The following is an 18019-nucleotide window of genomic DNA, read 5'->3' on the forward strand; positions in this document are numbered from 1 at the left end:
CTAGAGTGCAGTGGTGTGACCTCAGCTCACTGAAAGCTCCGCCTCCTGGGTTCACACCATTCTCCTGCCTCAGCCTCCTAAGTAGCTGGGACTACAGGTGTCCGCCCCCACGCCCGGCTAATTCTTTTATTTTTAGTAAAGACGGAGTTTCAGCATGTTAGCCAGGATGGTCTTGATCTCCTGACCTCGTGATCTGCCCACCTCGGCCTCCCAAAGTTCTAGGATTACAGGTGTGAGCCACCATGCCCAGCCGATTCTTTGCCTTTTACTAACACGACTTTCCACAAGAAAAACGTGTGCACGTGTATCTATTTATGTATATATATACACATACACATATACACACAGGCATTGACTATATATGGATGAACACTTACTATGTGCCAATGGCCCCATGGGGCAGGTACTGTCATGCCCATTTCACCAGAGGAAGAAAACGAGACCAAAAGGTTCTGCCACTTGGCTAGGATCACCAGATACGAACTGGGGAGCTGGGGCTCAAACCCAGGTCGGTGAGTCTTTGTCAAGACCCCATCTTGGGAGGACAAGGGTCCTGGGAAGACACCTCTCTCCCCCAGGCTTGAGTTTCACTCTGAAGTCATAGAAGCATGGCAGAGACAAGCAAGCTAAGACCGGGGTGAGGAAGTGACTTTCTCAAAGTAACACAGCAAATCAACAACGAAGTCAAGATGGTGGGAGTCCCTGACCAGCTGCCTCCTATACATCTTCAGGTCTCAACTTAAATGTCACTTCCTCAGGGAAGCTCTCCTGGACCACATAACGCATGGCCAGGGGCAGGCACGTGGCAGGTGAGCTTACCTTCACTGTCGGTGAGCACTTCCATGCGCCCGCTGAACATGGCCTTCAGCATGGTGTCCTGCTTGGTCAGTGTCTGCATGGTGGTATAGTAGAGGGCTCCACCCACGTTCAGCTTCACGTATTTGGAGCTGGGGCTCGTGCCCTTGAAGGAAGTGGTGCGGGTAGCAGCCGCTGGCACCGCTGAGCTCACCACACTTTCTCCTGACATCTCTTCCTGCCAGTAGAGAGGACACAGGGTCATGACATCAGGCCTGGTTGACTGCTTTCAGCCTGTGGATTCAATCTGGCCTCCAGATGTGTTTTGCTTGGGCCACGCATACACAGCATTTAAAAGTTTGCTTCCAATGTGGACAACTAAGGAGCGCTCACAGAAAAATCTGGACTTCTGGCTTCTCTTAAAATCAGAGGCCAACTGGGCTAGCAGGGGAACAACTGGTGGGAGCTGGGGTATTGGATGCCCCCTAAAGAGGGCCATGAATCCCCTAGTTTGTCCCAAAACCCACCCAGATAGCCTCATACACTGACCTTGCCTGCCGACCCTACAGGCATAAGTGTGCCGCTAACTCTTATGTTATAAGTACCTCCTTTCTGCCTAGCACCTGTATACATGAACACCCTGGCTGCACCCTAAAGCAGCCTAAAGCACTGCCCAGGTCTCTTTACATTTCCTTATTGCCATGTATCACCGAATAGCTAAGTGTCATCTTTCAGCTGCATCACAGATGAAATAAGCTTTTATGAAGTTGAATGGGATTCCAGCTCACACTCCTATCACTTCCTGTGGGGAGAAGGTGTTTCTGAGGACTAAACAACAGACATGGAAACTTTTGGAACCCAGTTATTGCACAATTAGACTTCCTAGACTAGTGCGGCCCAAAAGAGCAAGATCCCACTACAATCTCCCTGAGAGCATGGCACATCTCAAAGAAATGGATACAGTGGCTGATTTACGCAGGCCTGGAAAATGAGACTGGTATCCGGCACATGTGAACTCAGAGAAAACATGTCTGAAATGAACAGGTAAAATTGTAGAGCTGGAGATGTGCAAGGGTGGGCAGAATCTTTGATGAATCTGGGGTAGGCCCCCACGGCTGGCCTGACCATTCCCACTGAACATCAACAGTTTCTCACAGCACATCACCATCAGACAAGGCCACTCTGTGACCTTGCGACAAGACAAAAACAGGACCATTCAATCATGTCTGAACATAGACAAAAACAGAAACATTATCCAACAAAATACAAAAATGACCAAAGATCCCCTATCCTGGCTAATACGAGTTACAGCCACTGCTTTACCAATGAGAGGTTTAGCCTCTTTCCATTCTTCCTGCTTTCAAGTCAGGAATCACTGAGACTCAATCACAGAATTAGCCCTGCTTCCCAGCAGCATCCAACACAGAGCAAAGCCCCACTTCTCTGAACTCTCTCTCTCAAATCACCCAACACAAGCCCAGACCTTCTCTGAGATGTCCCACAGTTCTCCCCCAATGCAACAAGGAAATAAACCCAGCTTTGCTTGACCACAGGTATGTTCCTCGTGGTTATTGGCTGCAGGGCACTGACAGCACATAACTTTTTTGAACTATTCCCTGAAACTGAAAAAGAATTGTCTAGCTTTTCCAGATTATATGAATGGGTACTACGATTATAACTGGTAAAACACAAGCATTATTTTTGTAAACGGGATGGGGAGTAAAGGGTGGCAGCCTGCAACAGCAGAGGCAATGCAACAGTCACAGACGATATTCAATTCAAGGTTATCCAACTCTTCTGGCCAACTCTCCCCACCTCCATGGCACCCAACAGTGGCCTGGATATCACCTGCCAGGTCAGGGCCTTGCAGAGTGAAACAGAAAGAACAGCCTCCTGGAAAGAAACGTTTTCTCAAGAAACAGTTCCTTTTTCATCAAGAAAAGTCACAAGAAAGTACGTTTGCAAAAGCTCAGGCTTAGCTCACCTGGGGTCTTGCTGCCCGATGCCACACACAAAAGCGGTCCAGAGGAAGCAGTCACCCTCCCTTGTAGCTGTCCTCTGAAATCAGTCCCCAGAGACCTCACACTAACAGTTATGACCAGCTGCCTCCCTCAGAAACATCCTTTGTCCATGGGATGACAGGAGTAGCTTATGGAAATAGTTTCCAAGAACTGTGAAGACCTCAAAAGGGGGGGGAAAAAAGGCTTATGGTCATGGGTGAGGGTATGTGTTAAGGAAATTTACCCCAAAATGCAAATGATCTAGCATTTTGGAAGCTGCCTATCATGAAACAGACAAAAAAGTACATAAAGTATACTTCATGTAAAGTCAAAGTACAGTAAATATATGATACGAAGGATTTTTTTCTAATGCCATACTTGTATAGGACACTTATCATGAATGGAGTGTGTAGGCCTGAAAATTGCTCTGGGTGAGCAAACAGTGAGTGAATGTGAAGGCCTAGGACATTACTGCACACTACTGTAGCTTTATCAACACTGCACAGGGAGGCCACACTACATTTATTTAATTTTTTTTTTCTTTTGATAATAAGTTAACCTTTGCCTACTATAACTTTTTACTTCAAAAACTTTTTAATTTTTTTTAACTTTTGGATCCTTTTGTAATAACACAGCTTAAAACACATATTTGTACAGCTTTACAAAAATACTTTATATACTTACTCTATACTTTTTTTTTTTAATTTTTAAACTTTTTTGTTCAAAACTACAAAATACACACATATGAGCCTAGCCTACACAGGGTCAGGATTGTCAGTATCACTATCCTCCACATCCTGTCTCACTAGAAGGTCTTCAGGGACAGTGACAGGCATGGAACTGTCATCTCCCATAACAATCCCTTCTTCTGGAATACCTCTAGAAGCACCTGCCTGAGGCTGTTTTACAGTTTTCACTTAAAAAAAAAAAAAGCAAGTAGAAGGAGTATAGGAGTATATTCTAAAATAACCATTAATAGTAAATACATTAACCAGTGATACATCAAGTTTACTACTATTATCAACTATTATGTACTGTACATAATTTTATGTGCTAGACTTTTATACAACTGGCAGCAAAGTAATTCTGTTTACACCAGCATCACCACAAACACATAATATGTTATGCTACAACTGAAATGACAGCTATAGATTATATAATTATATATAGTTATAGTTATATATAATTTCTATCACTAGGTTATAGAAATTTTCCAGTTCCATTTAATCTTAAGGGATTGTTATATACGCAGTCTGTCACTAACCAAACTGTCATTATGTGGTGCATGACTGTACCTTTTTTGGCTTTCCAATACCTTTTTAAAGATAATTTGCACATAATAAAGTATATTTTAAGTGTACAGTTCGATGTGTTTTGGTCGATACTTGCACCTGTATAGCCCCCACGCCAATCAAGCTGTCTTGGAACATTTTCATGGCTCCAGAAAGCCCCTGGATGTCCCTTGACCACTTAATTTCTACCACCACATGCCTTTTACAAATCCAAACAATGCTGGAAGACAGCTAAGTTATTTCCATTTTGTGGATTTGGATGCCACAGCCCCGACAGGGTCAGTCACTCTCAAGCTAGGAGTTGAGTCAGTGATGGGGCCAGTGAAGGACATGGGCAAGTGGTGGCTGGCCCAGAGCCCATCACACCTAGTAGATTGAGAGCTATGATATATAAGCTGAGAAAGGTCAGCCTCACCTCCCGTCTTTAAAAAGTACAAAAAGCCCTGAAAATAGTTGTGAGGTAAAGTGTGGCGAAGGGTTTGGAGTCAGACCTGCGTGTAAGGCCCCAGCCCTGCCACTTAGTAGCTGTGTCCAGGGCCAACAGCCTCACCTCCCTCACAGGGCTCCCTGGCTCTGAGTAAACACTCGGATAGGAAACACTCAAATTATGGTAATTTGAGAATGCTCCCGAAGTCTCAAACTATCTTCTCCTCTTTGGAAACCGCATCCAGCTCTAATGGCAGACGGCATGACTAAAAGATAAAGGCAGGAGCCATCCTGATCTAGAATGAGGCTCCAGATTAGACAACAAAGGTCTGAACCTTTCCAGAGCCCACCCCCTCCAAAGGTCAGTCAGCCTAACAGGAGGCAAGGCCCTTGGGGGAAAAGTTTTGGCAGCATTCATGTCCTTGAGCCCAAGTTACAGTGAACTGAGGACAGGAGGCAGTGAACCAGAAACCCCCACAGCAAATCTCTCTAGGGAGGACTCTCCCCGCTGTTGCTACTGGAATCCTGCTTTTTTTGGGGGGGGGGAGGGGCGGAGTTTTGCTCTTGTTGCCCAGGCTAGAGTGCAATGGCACGATCTCTGCTCACCGCAACCTGTGCCTCCCAGGTTCAAGCGATTCTCCCGCGTCAGCCTCCCAAGTAGCTGGGATTATAGGCATGCGCCACCACGCCTAGCTAATTTTGTATTTTTAGTAGAGATGGGGTTTCACCATGTTGGTCAGGCTGATCTTGAACTCCTGACCTCAGGTGATCCTCCTGCCTCGGCCTCTCAAAGTGCTGGGATTATAGGCATGAGCCACCGCGCCCGGCTAACTTTTTGTATTTTTAGTAGAGATGGGAATTCTCTATGTTGGTCAGTCTGGTCTCGACCTCCTGACCTCAAGTGATCCACCTGCCTCAGCCTCCCAAAGTGCTGGGATTACAGGCATAAGCCACCGCACCTGGCCAGTATCCTGCTTTTTGACTTGTTTCAAAGGTTTGATTTCATTACTAATGAAGTTGAGGAGGTGAGGCAGGAGACAGCAAAATTGGTTACGTTAAACAGAGAGGCAATGAATAATTGAGATACTGGCTACGGATCTGATTCAATCAGAAGTTTATTCCAGTTAAATGGTCAGTCTCCCTTCTCTCCATCACCCCTGAATATAATATTGCTGATTCTAAATAGTGGCTCTCCAGTTGGTGATAATCAAAATCACACAGGAGCTCAAAACTCCTGACACCTAGGTCCTACCAAGAAAATTCTCATGTAATTGATCTGGGATGTGTAGGCGACAGAATTTTTAAAACTCCCCCCACGAGATTTTAAAGCCCACCAAGATTACAGCCCACTGTTTTAAAAAGCACTGTACCCCTTATTTAAGCTACCATTAACTCCATGGTCTTGGCCCAGTGAATTCCTGACCTGACACATAAAAACAAACCAAAACACCATAAACCAAAGCCAGCCCCCACTTCACAGCTTCAGAGCCACAGGCAAGAAGCAATTGTATGCATGCATGAAAATACAAAAATCAGCTGAAGGGGGAAAATCATCGACTGGAAAGGAGGCTCAGGCAAGCACAGTAGGAAAAAAGGCACCAAATCCCTGACCCCACGTTTTCTATACGCTTCTCTGTGCTTTGTTCTTGTGCACGTGTGTGTGCTAAGGAAAACTGGATAGTCTTGGCACGCCTGGATTGCAACCCAGTTCCACCATTTCCTTTGTGAAATTCAAGCAGTTTAACCCAAGTTTCAGTTTTCTAACTTGTAAAATGGAGTGTTAAAGTCATAATCTTCAAAACCCTCAGAGAATGAATGTTAAAGTATTTGGCACCTAGTCCTTTGTGTAGTTTCCTTTGGGCCTCTAAAACTGTGGGACCAGTGGTTCCCAACCCTGGCTACTAGAATCACCTGGGTGTACTTAAAAAACATGATGCTAGGCCAGGCACAGTGGCTCACGCTTATAATCCCAGCACTTTGGGAGGCCAAGGCAGGAGGATTGCTTCAGCCCAGGAATTCGAGACCAGCCTGAGCAACATAAGACCTAATCTCTACACACACACACACACACACACACACACACACACACACACACACAATTAACCGGCCATGGTGGCACACACCTGTAGTCCCAGCAACTCGAGAGACTGCGGTGGGAGGATTGCTTGAGGCAGGGAGGGTGAGGCTTTAGTGAGCCAAGATCAATCACACCAGTGCACTCTCCAGTCTGGGCAACAGAGCAAGACCCTGTCTCAAAAAAACAAAAACGAACTCACACACACGGGTGCTTGCCTGGGCTACACCCCAGATCAATTAATCAGTATCTTAGAGATGCGGAGGGGTGGCTGATCAGTCACTAGTGTTTAAAAAGCTCTTTGGGGGATTCTGATATGGGACCAGGGCTCACTGCCATCTAGCTAAGGTGTTTAACCAGCTTTATCTAAGAATTGCCAGGGATGTGAGGCAAAGCATCACCTCAGGGGATTCCTACAGCAAAGAAGTTTAAGAAACACTGTATTGAGGCTAGTTATAAAATCTTCTCAAACTGAGGGCATTTCTACAACTCAGAAAAGTCTGCTGTTACATTTCAACTAAACTAAGTCACATCAGTCACATAACTGCAGCATTTTACATCCAAAATTTGCTTATAAGACAGCTACCGCCAATTTCAACTGTCCCACCGAATGGCTTTCTCTTCCTGTTTAATACACAAATTATTGGCCTATTTCTCTCAATGGTCTAGTGAGAAAGACGTTTATCGTCAACCCCACTTTTTAGGGGAGAAAACTAGGAATCACACCTATAAGAGCCCTCTGACTCCCAACTCCTATGCCCCCTTTCATTACACAGTCCAAATCAAGAAATCATTAGTCTAATCCCTTTTCAAGGCTTGTTAAAACAGATAGATGGGCTCCACCCCAAGAATGTCTGATTCAGTAGTCTGTGATAGGGCTTGAAAATTCAGCCATTTTGAATAAGTTACCAGGTGTTGCTACTGGTGGGACCAGAGTTTGAGAACCACTGGTTTATGCTGCCTTCTTCCACTCCGCTGGTCATTATTTTGCACAAAATGGAACAGACAAGTCAAAGTCAGATACAGGATAACTGATTTTTCTTCAGCAGCGTCACTGGGACTGATTTTCCCTAAAGACTGCACTTTCCAGGGACGTGACAAACAAGCAAGCAAGAAGAAAGAAGATCTGGGCCAATCTTTGGTCATCTCTACCCAGGGACAATGAGCTATTCAGGGAACAGACCCTAGAGGATCCCAAGGAGACACACCCCACAGCTGAGAGACAGATCTTGAGACATCCTCCGGCTCCTTAGGCGTGGTCACCTCTGGCCTCAACGGAAGTTACAGATAGGTACCCAGACGCCAGCTGAGGCACTGGACTTCGTGGCGCAGGTATCCTGACCTCAGGCCCCTGGCATCTCTCCCCAGAATTCCAAGCACTGAACGCACATCCGCCTGCTGGGCTCCCTCGATTTCTTTCCCCCACTCGCCCGTGTGTTCAGACGCACCTGGGAGCCCCTTCCCCACTTCCTGGAAACCCAGCGACTCCAGCTACAACCTCCAAAACCCCAAACGCTCCGCCCCCAGGAATTCTACCTCACCTTCTCATAACCTGCCCATTCTCCTTCATAATCCTCCAAATCCTCATTTTCCACCCCAAATGTCCGTTTTCAATTAACATCTCTTTGTTCTCCTCGCAATCCCCAACTCCCATCTCCAACCAGCGTTCAGGACTCACTCGGAGACACCCCTTCCTTACGCACACACGTTATCTACTCCCCAAGCCCAAATGTGCTTCCCGGATTCCAAACCGCCAGGGATCCCCCCCCCCACAACTCCACCACCACCCCTAATTCTCCACCCAAAGCCCTTCCCCCACCCCCGGCCTTTCCCCCAACCAATCCCCCAAATGCCTCTCCACTATCGCAACTGCCCCTCATCGCACCCCCTCCTCTCGGTCCCTTCTTCTTATACTCTGCTGCTGCCCAGCTCCCTCGGCCGCCTTCAGCCCCCAGTCGGTGGGCACCGCCCTCCCTACCATGAAAAGTCGGAGGACGCAGGAGTCTCCAAACCCGGACTGTGAGAGGCAGGAAACACCCAGCTCACGCCAGCCGGGGCGGAGGCGGGGCCGGGGCGGTAACTTCCGTTGTCCGCACCCCACTTCCGCCCCGCAGAGAGCAACGTCTTAAACGGTCCGTTGTGCGCCTAGGGGGCAGTTTTCTTTCCAACCTCCCTGGCCGGAATGGGTGCCAGCTTCTCTTGGCTGGGTAAGGCGTTTATCCCGCCACCGCTATTTCAGCTGCCAGAGGGGAGGACAAGGTGTGGGGAAGTTTTCCATCCCGGGCGAAGAAGCTCTGCGGAACTGTCATTTTCCGGAACTGGATGCTTGCTTCCTGGCGGAGTTCTGAAAGCAAACACCCCGGGGCAAAATGGCGGTTGTGCCTCGGCTGCTACCCCGGGTCTGGCAGAACTAGGGTGTTTTGGGCTGAGACAGTGGCAGCTGCGGCCCCGACCCGAGTGCGGGGACCTCCAGCGAATAAAGGTCGGCCTGCGGGTAGCGAGTGACAACTGGGTCGTCAGTTCTCCGAGTGGTGGGGCGGGGGACTTTGAGAGAGGTGGCTGTAGGGCCGAGTCCCTGACTGGTCAGGTCGGAGGAACAAGTGCTGGAATCTGGCTTGTGTGCTCCAGGGGCTCTCTCCGCGGCCCTTTCCACCTCTTTTCACTTTTGGGACGATAGGCCTTTATAAACGGACTAATGCTGGGTGATTTGTTCCTGTGGTTGTTGATGCCGAGGAAAGACGCCGGGACCCAGGACTCACCTAAACTGGAGTTCGAATACTGTTCGCTCGCTGTGTGACCTTGGGTGAGTTCCCTCACCTCTCTGAGCCTCAGTTTCCTTCTGTGTAAATGGAGTAATTAGCAGGTTTCACAGAAGGTGTGAAATATGTTTTAGTACTGTGCCTGACACCTAGTTCTGAATATAGAAAAATTTGGTCGTAATTTGAGTCCAGCTTAGCCCCACAGGCAACCTTGCATTCTCGGCTTCTCTTTGCTTTGCCATTCTGTGAATGGGGGAGCCCTAGATCTTGTTTATTTTACCTAGTAATAATTGCTTTGGATATACATGGATTCAGATTCAAAAGCATCCACCTAGATAGTCGGGAGCTTTCAATAAATAATAGCTGTTAGTATGAATAGTCTCTTTAAGTCCTGTTTTCTATTCTTTAAATAAAAATTAGATTATTGAGGCTGGCCACGGTGGCTCACGCCTGTAATCCTAGCACTTTGGGAGGCCGAGGCGGGCGGATCACCTGTAGTCAGAAGTTCAAGACCAGCGTGGCCAACATGGTGAAGCCCCATCTCTACTAAAAATACAAAAATTAGCCGGGCGTGGTGGCAGGCGCCTGTAATCCGAGCTACTTGGGAGGCTGAAGCAGGAGAATCACTTGAACCTGGGAGGCGGAGGTTGCAGTGAGCCGAGTTCGCGCAGCTGCACTCCAGCCTGGGCAACAAAGTGAGACTCCGTCTCACAAAAACAAAAGATTATCGAGACCTGATAGAACGTTGAAAAGACAAGTCGGTTAAATATCTGTACAGTGTCTGATACACTGTCTACCCAGAACAAATGGTGGTGGTCATTAAACCTGGTGGCCCAGCTTTTCCTACTGTACAGGGAAAATACTCTTGGCTCAGTCAGCAGTTGGTATTTATGGTGCTTCAGCTTTGGAAATATAGAGGTAAGACAAGAGTCTGAATCCTGTCTCTTAGTTATTACAGTCTTGACTCTGCCACATGCTAATGGTCTAAACTGGACTAGAGGAGATCATGAGTGATCTTCTCATAGGATTCCTGTCCTTATTAGATGAGATCACTTATAAAGGACTTGACACATAATGGGTACTCATTTACTTTTTTAAATGATCTTGGTTGTCACCAACCTCTTACTTTCTCATCTTTCTACCTATATGATTCTTGTTTCCTTAACTGGATTGCAAGCTTCTTAAGGACAATACAGTAAAGCTCACTTACATGCTACATGCTTTCAGATATCCCTTATTAATATTTTGCCATTTAATCCTAATCACAATGTTGTGATGACTAAGTTGAGGTACAAGAAGGGTAAATGTTGCATTTAATCCTTTTAGCAACCCTAGGACATAGACACTGTTATCACCTTCGATTTACACATAAGGAAACTGAGGCCTAGAGGGGATAAGTAACTTGGCTAAATGTCAGATAGAATGAGTACTGAAAAGAACCAAGGCCTACTTTATCTGATACAAGCCTTTTTCTGTTGCGCACAGGCTTTTCTTTGATTCTCCATGGCATTTAGCAAAATAAGTACTTAATAAACACTTGATTGTGTGTTTTATTAATTGATGAACTATAGTATACACTGTGCAGGTGGAGAAGGTGTATAGGAAAGGATGAGAAAAACTGTAAAGTGTAGGCTATTATATGGTATAAACAGAAATCAACCAATAACATTGAAGGGATGATAATCTCAAGGAAGGGGATAAGAGTAATTTTGTATCCTGGGAGGCCCCCTGGGAGAAGTGAAAGTTTTAAGATTGTCTTACAGTACTTAGGCACAGTTTACATGCAACTTTGTTTTTCTTTTAGGAAGAGGCTCCCTCTTCCCTTGCTAATTCGATGTACCCTCTGCCATTGAGGCACTGTCTGCATGTCATGGAGGGAGCATATCATTGTACTCATGGCTTAGGCCCTGCTCTTTTGCAGTCCTGAGGAGCTTGAATCTGTTAGTCTAAACGGCAGGGCCAGGAGTTCATAACCCAAGGGACAGGACTGGTGAATCTTAGTGCATTTAAGATAGGAAAAAAGTTAATGGGTGAGAAATGTCTGGAGCCTCTGGTGAAGGGTTTTTTTTTTTTTTTTAAATCCTTGTGTCTGTAAAAAAAAATACACCAGTTAGACTTATTGACTATACACTCTACACTGTGTGCTCAAGTACCTCCATAGGTACTTGATACACATCATCACATTTAGTCCTCATTATCAACCTCTAAGCCAATTAATAGATGAAGATGGAAAGACTCAGGGCCAAGTGCGGTGGCTCACACCTGTAATCCTAACGTTTTGGGAGGCCAAGGCAGGAGGATCTCGAGTCCAGGAGTTTGAGACCACCAGCCTGGGCAACATAGTGAGACCCCACCTCTACAAAAAATTTAAAAACTAGCTAGATGTGGTGGTGTGCACCTGTGGTCCCAGCTACTTGAGAAGCTGAGGTGGGAGAATCGCTTGAGCCTGGGAGGTAGAAGCTGCAGTGAACCATGATTGCACCACTGCACTCCAGCTTGGATGATGGAGCAAGACCCTGCCTTGAAAAAAAAAAAAAAAAACTTAGACATTCTCCCTATAGTTATGTGGCAGAGCTAGGGACTGGCTCCAACTCCGTGTGACTCCCAAAGCCCGTGTGCCCCTCACTATGCAGTGCTGCTTTACCATGTGCATTCTGTGGAAAATTCAGAAAATACAGATCAATTAAGGAAAATTTCCCACAATTTCAGTACCTCAGAACAGCCACTGGTAACATGTTGGTATAGTTCATGCTAGTTTTGTATCTCTGTGTGTGTGTGTGTGTGTGTGTGTGCATTTTTCTTTAGGTAATTGGGATCTTATTGGTCCACAGGCAGCCCTTTATTCACTTCTAAGGCATAAACATTTTTCCGTATCATTAAAAATGTCAAACATGCTGATGCATGAGAATGGTGTGAACCCGGAAGGTGGAGCTTACAGTGAGCCGAGATCGTACCACTGCACTCCTGCCTGGGCGACAGAGCCAGACCCCATCTCAAAAAAAAAAAAAAAAAAAAAAAAAAAGTCACACATGACTGGATGCAATGGCTCACACCTGTAATCCCAGCCGAGATTGGGTGTGGTGGCAGGCACCTGTAATCCCAGCTACTTGGGAGGCTGAGGCAGGAGAATCGCTTGAACCTGGGAGCAGAGGTTGTAGTGAGCCGAAATCATGCCACTGCTCTCCAGCCTCAGCGACAGAGTGAGACTGCCTCAAAAAAAAAAAAAAAAAAAAAAAAAAAGTCAAATATGATTTTCAATAGCTCTTTAACATTCCATGACTTCTAAGTTATGTTGCTTCTCATCACAGCTTTAATTCAACAACTTTGGGATTTATTTTCAACGTATTCCCTTTAAACTGTGAGGATTGAAGAGATACAGTGTAACATTTAGTTGAGACACTAAATAAAGAGGACCCAGTGGTATTTTTAAAAAACCGTTGGCATTGTAGTTACTACTTTTACTCAGGAAGATGTATGATGCCACACCTATAAAATTTAACCCTAAGTTTGGATTTTTTTTTTTTTTCTGCTTCTGCCAGAAAAAATAACAAGCTTTTCTGAAGTGAGAAGCTGTTCTCAGCCACGAGTCCCGTGCAAGATCACTAATGATTACCTGGCATTTCTGCGACACAGGCAGGTCCTCAGGTGAGATCTCCAGACTTTACTGCTGGGGCAGGAAGAATGAATGATTCAGAAGATGGCTACCTTTTCTCTCCAAGCCTTTTGCAGGTTGATGCAAAAGTAATTACAACTTAGTGTTTTTTTTCAAAAAAGTTAAAAACCACAATTACTTTTGCACCAACCTAATACCTTCCCTCCTGTAGTCAGGTGGGCTCTGTTAGTTTGTTTCAAGGATTACTGATGATGTTTGACAGATGCGAATCACTGTTGAGAAGGGGTCACAGAGGTCCCTTGATACGTTCATGTGGCGGGAGGCTAGCACCAACTTTTTTTGGTTATAAAAGGGTATTATTTTATTGTCCTTATTAATACTAATAATAGAGCACACTTATTAAATGCCTTTCAGTAATATGTAATTCATCTAATACCTCTGGGAGATAATACTATTATGTCCAATGTTTGTTTTAATAATTTTTAAATTTCTTTGTATAGATGTAGGGGGTACAGGTTTCTTATATGCATATATTGTGCAGTGGTGGAGTCTGGGCTTTTAGTGCACCCATCATCCGAATGGTGAACATTGTACCAATAGATAATTGTTCAACCCTTACCCCCATCCCATCTCCCACCTTTTGGAGTCTCCATTGTCTTATTCCACTGTTTGTCTATGTGGGCCCATTGTTTCACTCCCACTTCTAAGTGAAGTCATGCAGTATTTGCCTTTACGTTTCAGAGTTATTTCACTTAGGATAAATGGCCCCTAGTTCCATCCATCTTTTTACTCTGGGTGGTATTTTCATGTGGGTGCTACTTTGAGTAAAGTAGCCTGGTAGAGAGATTGTTTTCTGGAAGTCTGGCTTTCTGAATAATTCATTTCAGTGTTTTTAACTGGGCTGATAGTGCGTTTTGTATAGAATGTCAAAGTCATCAAGCATCTAAAAAAATCATCTCAGTATGGGAGCCTCCGTGGGTCAGTGCTGTGTGCTTTAGGCTGCTAGCAAAAGCTGTCCCTTTGGGAAAAAACAGTTACTGGTGATTTAGATAAAAACTTAGTATATAATTTAGAGCTTCTCTTCAGAAAAGCATCTGTTAGTGGACAGGACCAGTTCTGCAGTAAAGTCTTTACTGGTCCTTGGCAGGATGGTAACTGTAAGGACAATGCAATAGGCTGTACATAAAACCAAATATATTAAATGTCATGGACTGTCTTGCATTCTGAAATGCGTACCTTTTGCTTTGTTAATGTTAAAATGGGCCTTTCTTTATTGGGTGCTGTCACAAAGTAGGCACCAGTAAATATTTATTTAGTGAATGGATGAATACGATAATGATGACAGCAAATAATCATGTTTGATTTTTCCCTCGAGTCCTTACTTGGCAAAGTAAAAGCTGACTTCTCAGTTTTGGTTTCCCAAATACTGTGGACTATTCCAGAAAATTCAGATATCTGGGAATCTTTGACCTACAGGATACCTGGTTTGAATTAGAGCTTTATGGGTGGGATTGATTCATTTTTTGTTCATTCGTAAAGCTGGACCTGCCCTTATCCTATGCCAGGTGCTGTTCTCTTTTCCTTAAGAATGAGATTATTTAATACAGGATGTAGCATCCCTGGTCTTGGTGAATTGCATGAAAGAGCCTGTGGGAGGTTTGGACTTGCGCCGGAGAGCTGTTAGTACTTTGGAGGGTGTTGACAGGTCCTGAGTATCTCTGCTGCCCAGGTCCCTGCCCACCCTCTGCCCTTGAGCCTCTTTCTGTGTGTGTTTTCCAGACAACAATCTACAACACCTACTTCCCCATTTTCCTTGCAGGGTTTGTGCAAGTTTGCAAACATGTTCACCCTGTCTCAGACCTCGAGAGCATGGTTCATCGATAGAGCCCGTCAGGCACGAGAAGAAAGGCTTGTGCAGAAGGAGCGGGAGCGGGCAGCTGTCGTGATCCAGGCCCACGTCCGGAGTTTTCTCTGTCGGAGTCGACTGCAGAGAGATATCAGGTAAGGGCTAGGATCTCCCTAGCACATGCTTCTCTGGCTCCCAATGAATGGCAGATACATGAGGTTTTTCTTAAGAGTGCTTGAAAAGCCTTCCAGGTGCTACAAGCTCTTAATTTAGAATGTCTTTTTTTGCCCTTTCCTTTCTAGGAGAGAGATTGATGACTTTTTTAAAGCAGATGACCCTGGGTCCACTAAAAGAAGTGCACTTTGTGTTTTTAAGATTGCCAGGAAACTGCTATTCGTATTCAGAATCAAAGAGGATAACGAGGTAAAACGATAATACCAAACATGTATAGTACTTCCATATGTCAGATCTTTTATAATTATTAATAGTAACTCAGTTTGTTCTTATAGCAGCTTTATGAAGTAGTTACTATCACCCCCACATCCTGTCCCTTTTGTTTTCTTGGGACCTGTTTTGGAGGGATTATGCCCAGTGCTTTTAGGAATCTTTTCACATTGACCATTATAAGCGCAAGTTGAAATCAGATGCATGCAAGAGCCAGGAAGTTTAGGTAAATGAGTAAAAAAAACCATATATGAGATAAAACATAATACAAAATACAAATCATATTAAACGGTAACTAACAGGCAGCAGTGGTGAGGACATCAAAGGAAGTAGCAGGGTCTGTGGCCTGCCCCATCCACGGGGAGCAGCTATTACACAGCTTGGTGGTGGACTCATACTCTGAATTTTTTTTTTTTTTTTTTTTTTTTTTGAGACAAAGTCTCTCTCTGTCGCCAGACTGGAGTGCAGTGGCGCAATCTCGGCTCGCTGCCAGTCTTCACCTCCTGGGTTCAAGCAATTCTCCTGCCTCAGCCTCCCAAGTAGCTGGAACTACAGGCATGTGCCACCATGCCCAGCTAATTTTTGTGTTTTTAGTAGAGATGGGGTTTCACCATGTTAGCCAGGATGGTCTCAATCTCTTAACCTCATGATCCGCCCACCTCAGCCTTCCAAAGTGCTGGGATTACAGGCATGAGCCACTGCACCCAGCCTCTGATTTTTTTTTTTTAAAGACATGCCAAAGATCTGAGTCTTTATCCTCAATGTTCATGCATTCATTCATTTTCTGAGACAGGGTCTCACTGTCGCCCAGGCTGGAGTGCAGTAGCACTATCACGGCTCACTATAGTCTTAACCTCCTGAGGCTCAAACGATTCTTCTACCTCAGCCTCCTGAGTAGGTGGGACTGCGGGTGTGTGCCACCACATGCAGCAAATTTTTGTATCTTTTGTAGAGATAGGGTTTTACTATATTGCCCAGGCTGGTCTCAAACTCCTGGGCTCAAGTGATCCACCTTCCTCAGCCTCCCAAAGTGCTGGGATTACAGGTGTGAGCCACCATCAATGTTCTAATTTGTAAATCTTGGCAATTAATTTGAAATTTTTTAAATATCCTGCAAATCATACAAAGGATGCCAGTTTGCACCTTAGGGATTAGAATGATCAGCCTAAAAAATATAATCCCAGGAAAGCAGCTAGTTATCTGTAATAGTACTAACAATGCCATTGAGGCATGTCTCCATGTTACCAGCTGTTAGGCATTCACTATTGCTAAGCTTCACATTGTGCCAACCCTCTCTAGGCACTGGGCCCTTGGGAGGAAACAGGACACGCAAGGTCTCTACACTCATGGAGCTCATAGCCCAGCAAGAGAGGGAGGGCTATGCAGGCAGTGAACACATGATTATGTAGATGAGGACAGATAAGCTGGAGGAGGTGACCCTCATCTTACAGAGGAGGAAACTGCAGCTCAGTGTGAAACTGCTGCCCAGTATCACATGGTTTAAGGGCGGATCCAGGATTGGTATAGCCAAAATGGAACCTGTTTTCTAGTTTCCACTTTTCTTCCTTTTGCATTACAGGATAAAAATGATGAAAGGCTGCTGTCTCTGAGGCAAAATCAGTATCCATGGTGCTTAAGAAACAGTAAACTGGAGAGCCCAGTTGAAGAGACAGCAGCAGGCCTGCAGGAATCCAAGTCCAGTTGGCCAGATTGATATTGTTTTTTGAAAGAAGCTTCAATTTGGATTTTTATGTGAAATATACCAGTTTCTAAAACATTTCTATAGGGTTCCTCCAGCTCTTGGGCCACCCGTTGGAGAACCCTTTAGTCTTTCTGACCTTCAGTATCCTCATCTGTAGGAAGGAACTGCATGTGATTATGTCTGTGAATCACCTGGCATAATACCTGCACATGCCAGGTACCCGCCGAAGGCTTGTTTTCACTTTTTGATGGGTTGTGGGAATGTATAACACCCAGTGTGTCTCTTTGCAGAGATTTGAGAAGTTGTGTCGCAGCATCCTGAGCAGCATGGATGCTGAGAATGAGCCAAAGGTAAGTGGATGGGAGCCGCAGTGTCTCCCACAAGCTCTTAAGGGCCAACCTACTGGACTCTGAAAGTTCCTATTGAATGTTAGGACCAATTCACACACAAATGCAAATAGGTAGTGGATGGAAAACATTACCAAAGTACAAATGATTCCTTAGTTTCTTCATGATCCAGGTAGCTACGTTCTGCTCTTGCCACAACACAGAATAGTAAATTTTCTTACTAGGCTGTTTTGTCTTTGGGTTTAGTGTTAAAATAAGTCCTGTTTGCAGCTTATTCATTCAGGTCCACTGCTTTGTCTGGCACTGGACCTAACTAATAGGTCCAGTTCCAACAGTTAGAGCATATGTGATATGATCTCTATAACAGCCCATGACATTCCTCTTTTTCCCACCTATAGGTGTGGTATGTGTCCCTGGCTTGTTCTAAGGACCTCACGCTCCTTTGGATTAAACAGATCAAGAGCATTCTGTGGTACTGCTGTGATTTTCTCAAGCAGCTCAAGGTAAAAAAAAAAAAGGCAAAACCAGAAACAATAAATACGTCATTTTCACCTGTAGACTTTAGTCTGTATTTTCAGAGTCCCTATCAATCAGAGTTGCTAGCTGAGCCCTGTTCTGGAAGAGAGGAATTTTGATGCTGTTATCAATATGAACCCTTCTTTGGTGTGTGTTGGACCCTTAACCTGCTTGCCACGCCACAGCCTCCATGCCAGGGAATCTG

The 18019-nt window shown here is 45.1% G+C and overlaps 2 protein-coding genes across 25 annotated transcripts in view; one reads left to right on the top strand and one right to left on the bottom strand.

Moving 5' to 3' along the window:
- Positions 1-8625, bottom strand: part of KCTD10 (potassium channel tetramerization domain containing 10) — a 28889-nt gene extending 20264 nt beyond the window's left edge. For 5 of the 8 annotated variants that reach the window (XR_013400585.1, XR_013400584.1, XM_015152711.3 and 2 more), the window contains exons 1-2: positions 8566-8606; positions 820-1033 (exon numbers count right to left, since the gene is read on the bottom strand). Coding sequence is in view for 6 of the 8 variants with exons in the window: in XM_015152711.3 (XP_015008197.1) it covers positions 820-1033; positions 8566-8568 (217 nt within the window). In the remaining 2 variants the exon portion in view is untranslated. 8 annotated transcript variants of the gene reach the window in all.
- Positions 8626-8939: 314 nt separating this feature from the next.
- UBE3B (ubiquitin protein ligase E3B) overlaps positions 8940-18019 on the top strand; it is a 68108-nt gene continuing 59028 nt past the window's right edge. For 6 of the 17 annotated variants that reach the window (XR_013401345.1, XR_013401348.1, XM_077954900.1 and 3 more), the window contains exons 1-6: positions 8940-9390; positions 12886-12991; positions 14779-14960; positions 15108-15228; positions 17242-17301; positions 17697-17801. Coding sequence is in view for 11 of the 17 variants with exons in the window: in XM_077954900.1 (XP_077811026.1) it covers positions 14800-14960; positions 15108-15228; positions 17242-17301; positions 17697-17801 (447 nt within the window). In the remaining 6 variants the exon portion in view is untranslated. Of the gene's footprint in view, positions 9391-12885; positions 12992-14778; positions 14961-15107; positions 15251-17241; positions 17302-17637; positions 17802-18019 lie in introns of all 17 variants that reach the window. The other 11 variants (XR_013401347.1, XM_077954902.1, XM_077954903.1 and 8 more) reach the window with 5 other exon arrangements.

The sequence above is a fragment of the Macaca mulatta genome, chromosome 11 (assembly GCF_049350105.2).
Source record: "Macaca mulatta isolate MMU2019108-1 chromosome 11, T2T-MMU8v2.0, whole genome shotgun sequence".
In the NCBI taxonomy this organism is placed as follows: Eukaryota; Metazoa; Chordata; class Mammalia; order Primates; family Cercopithecidae; genus Macaca; species Macaca mulatta.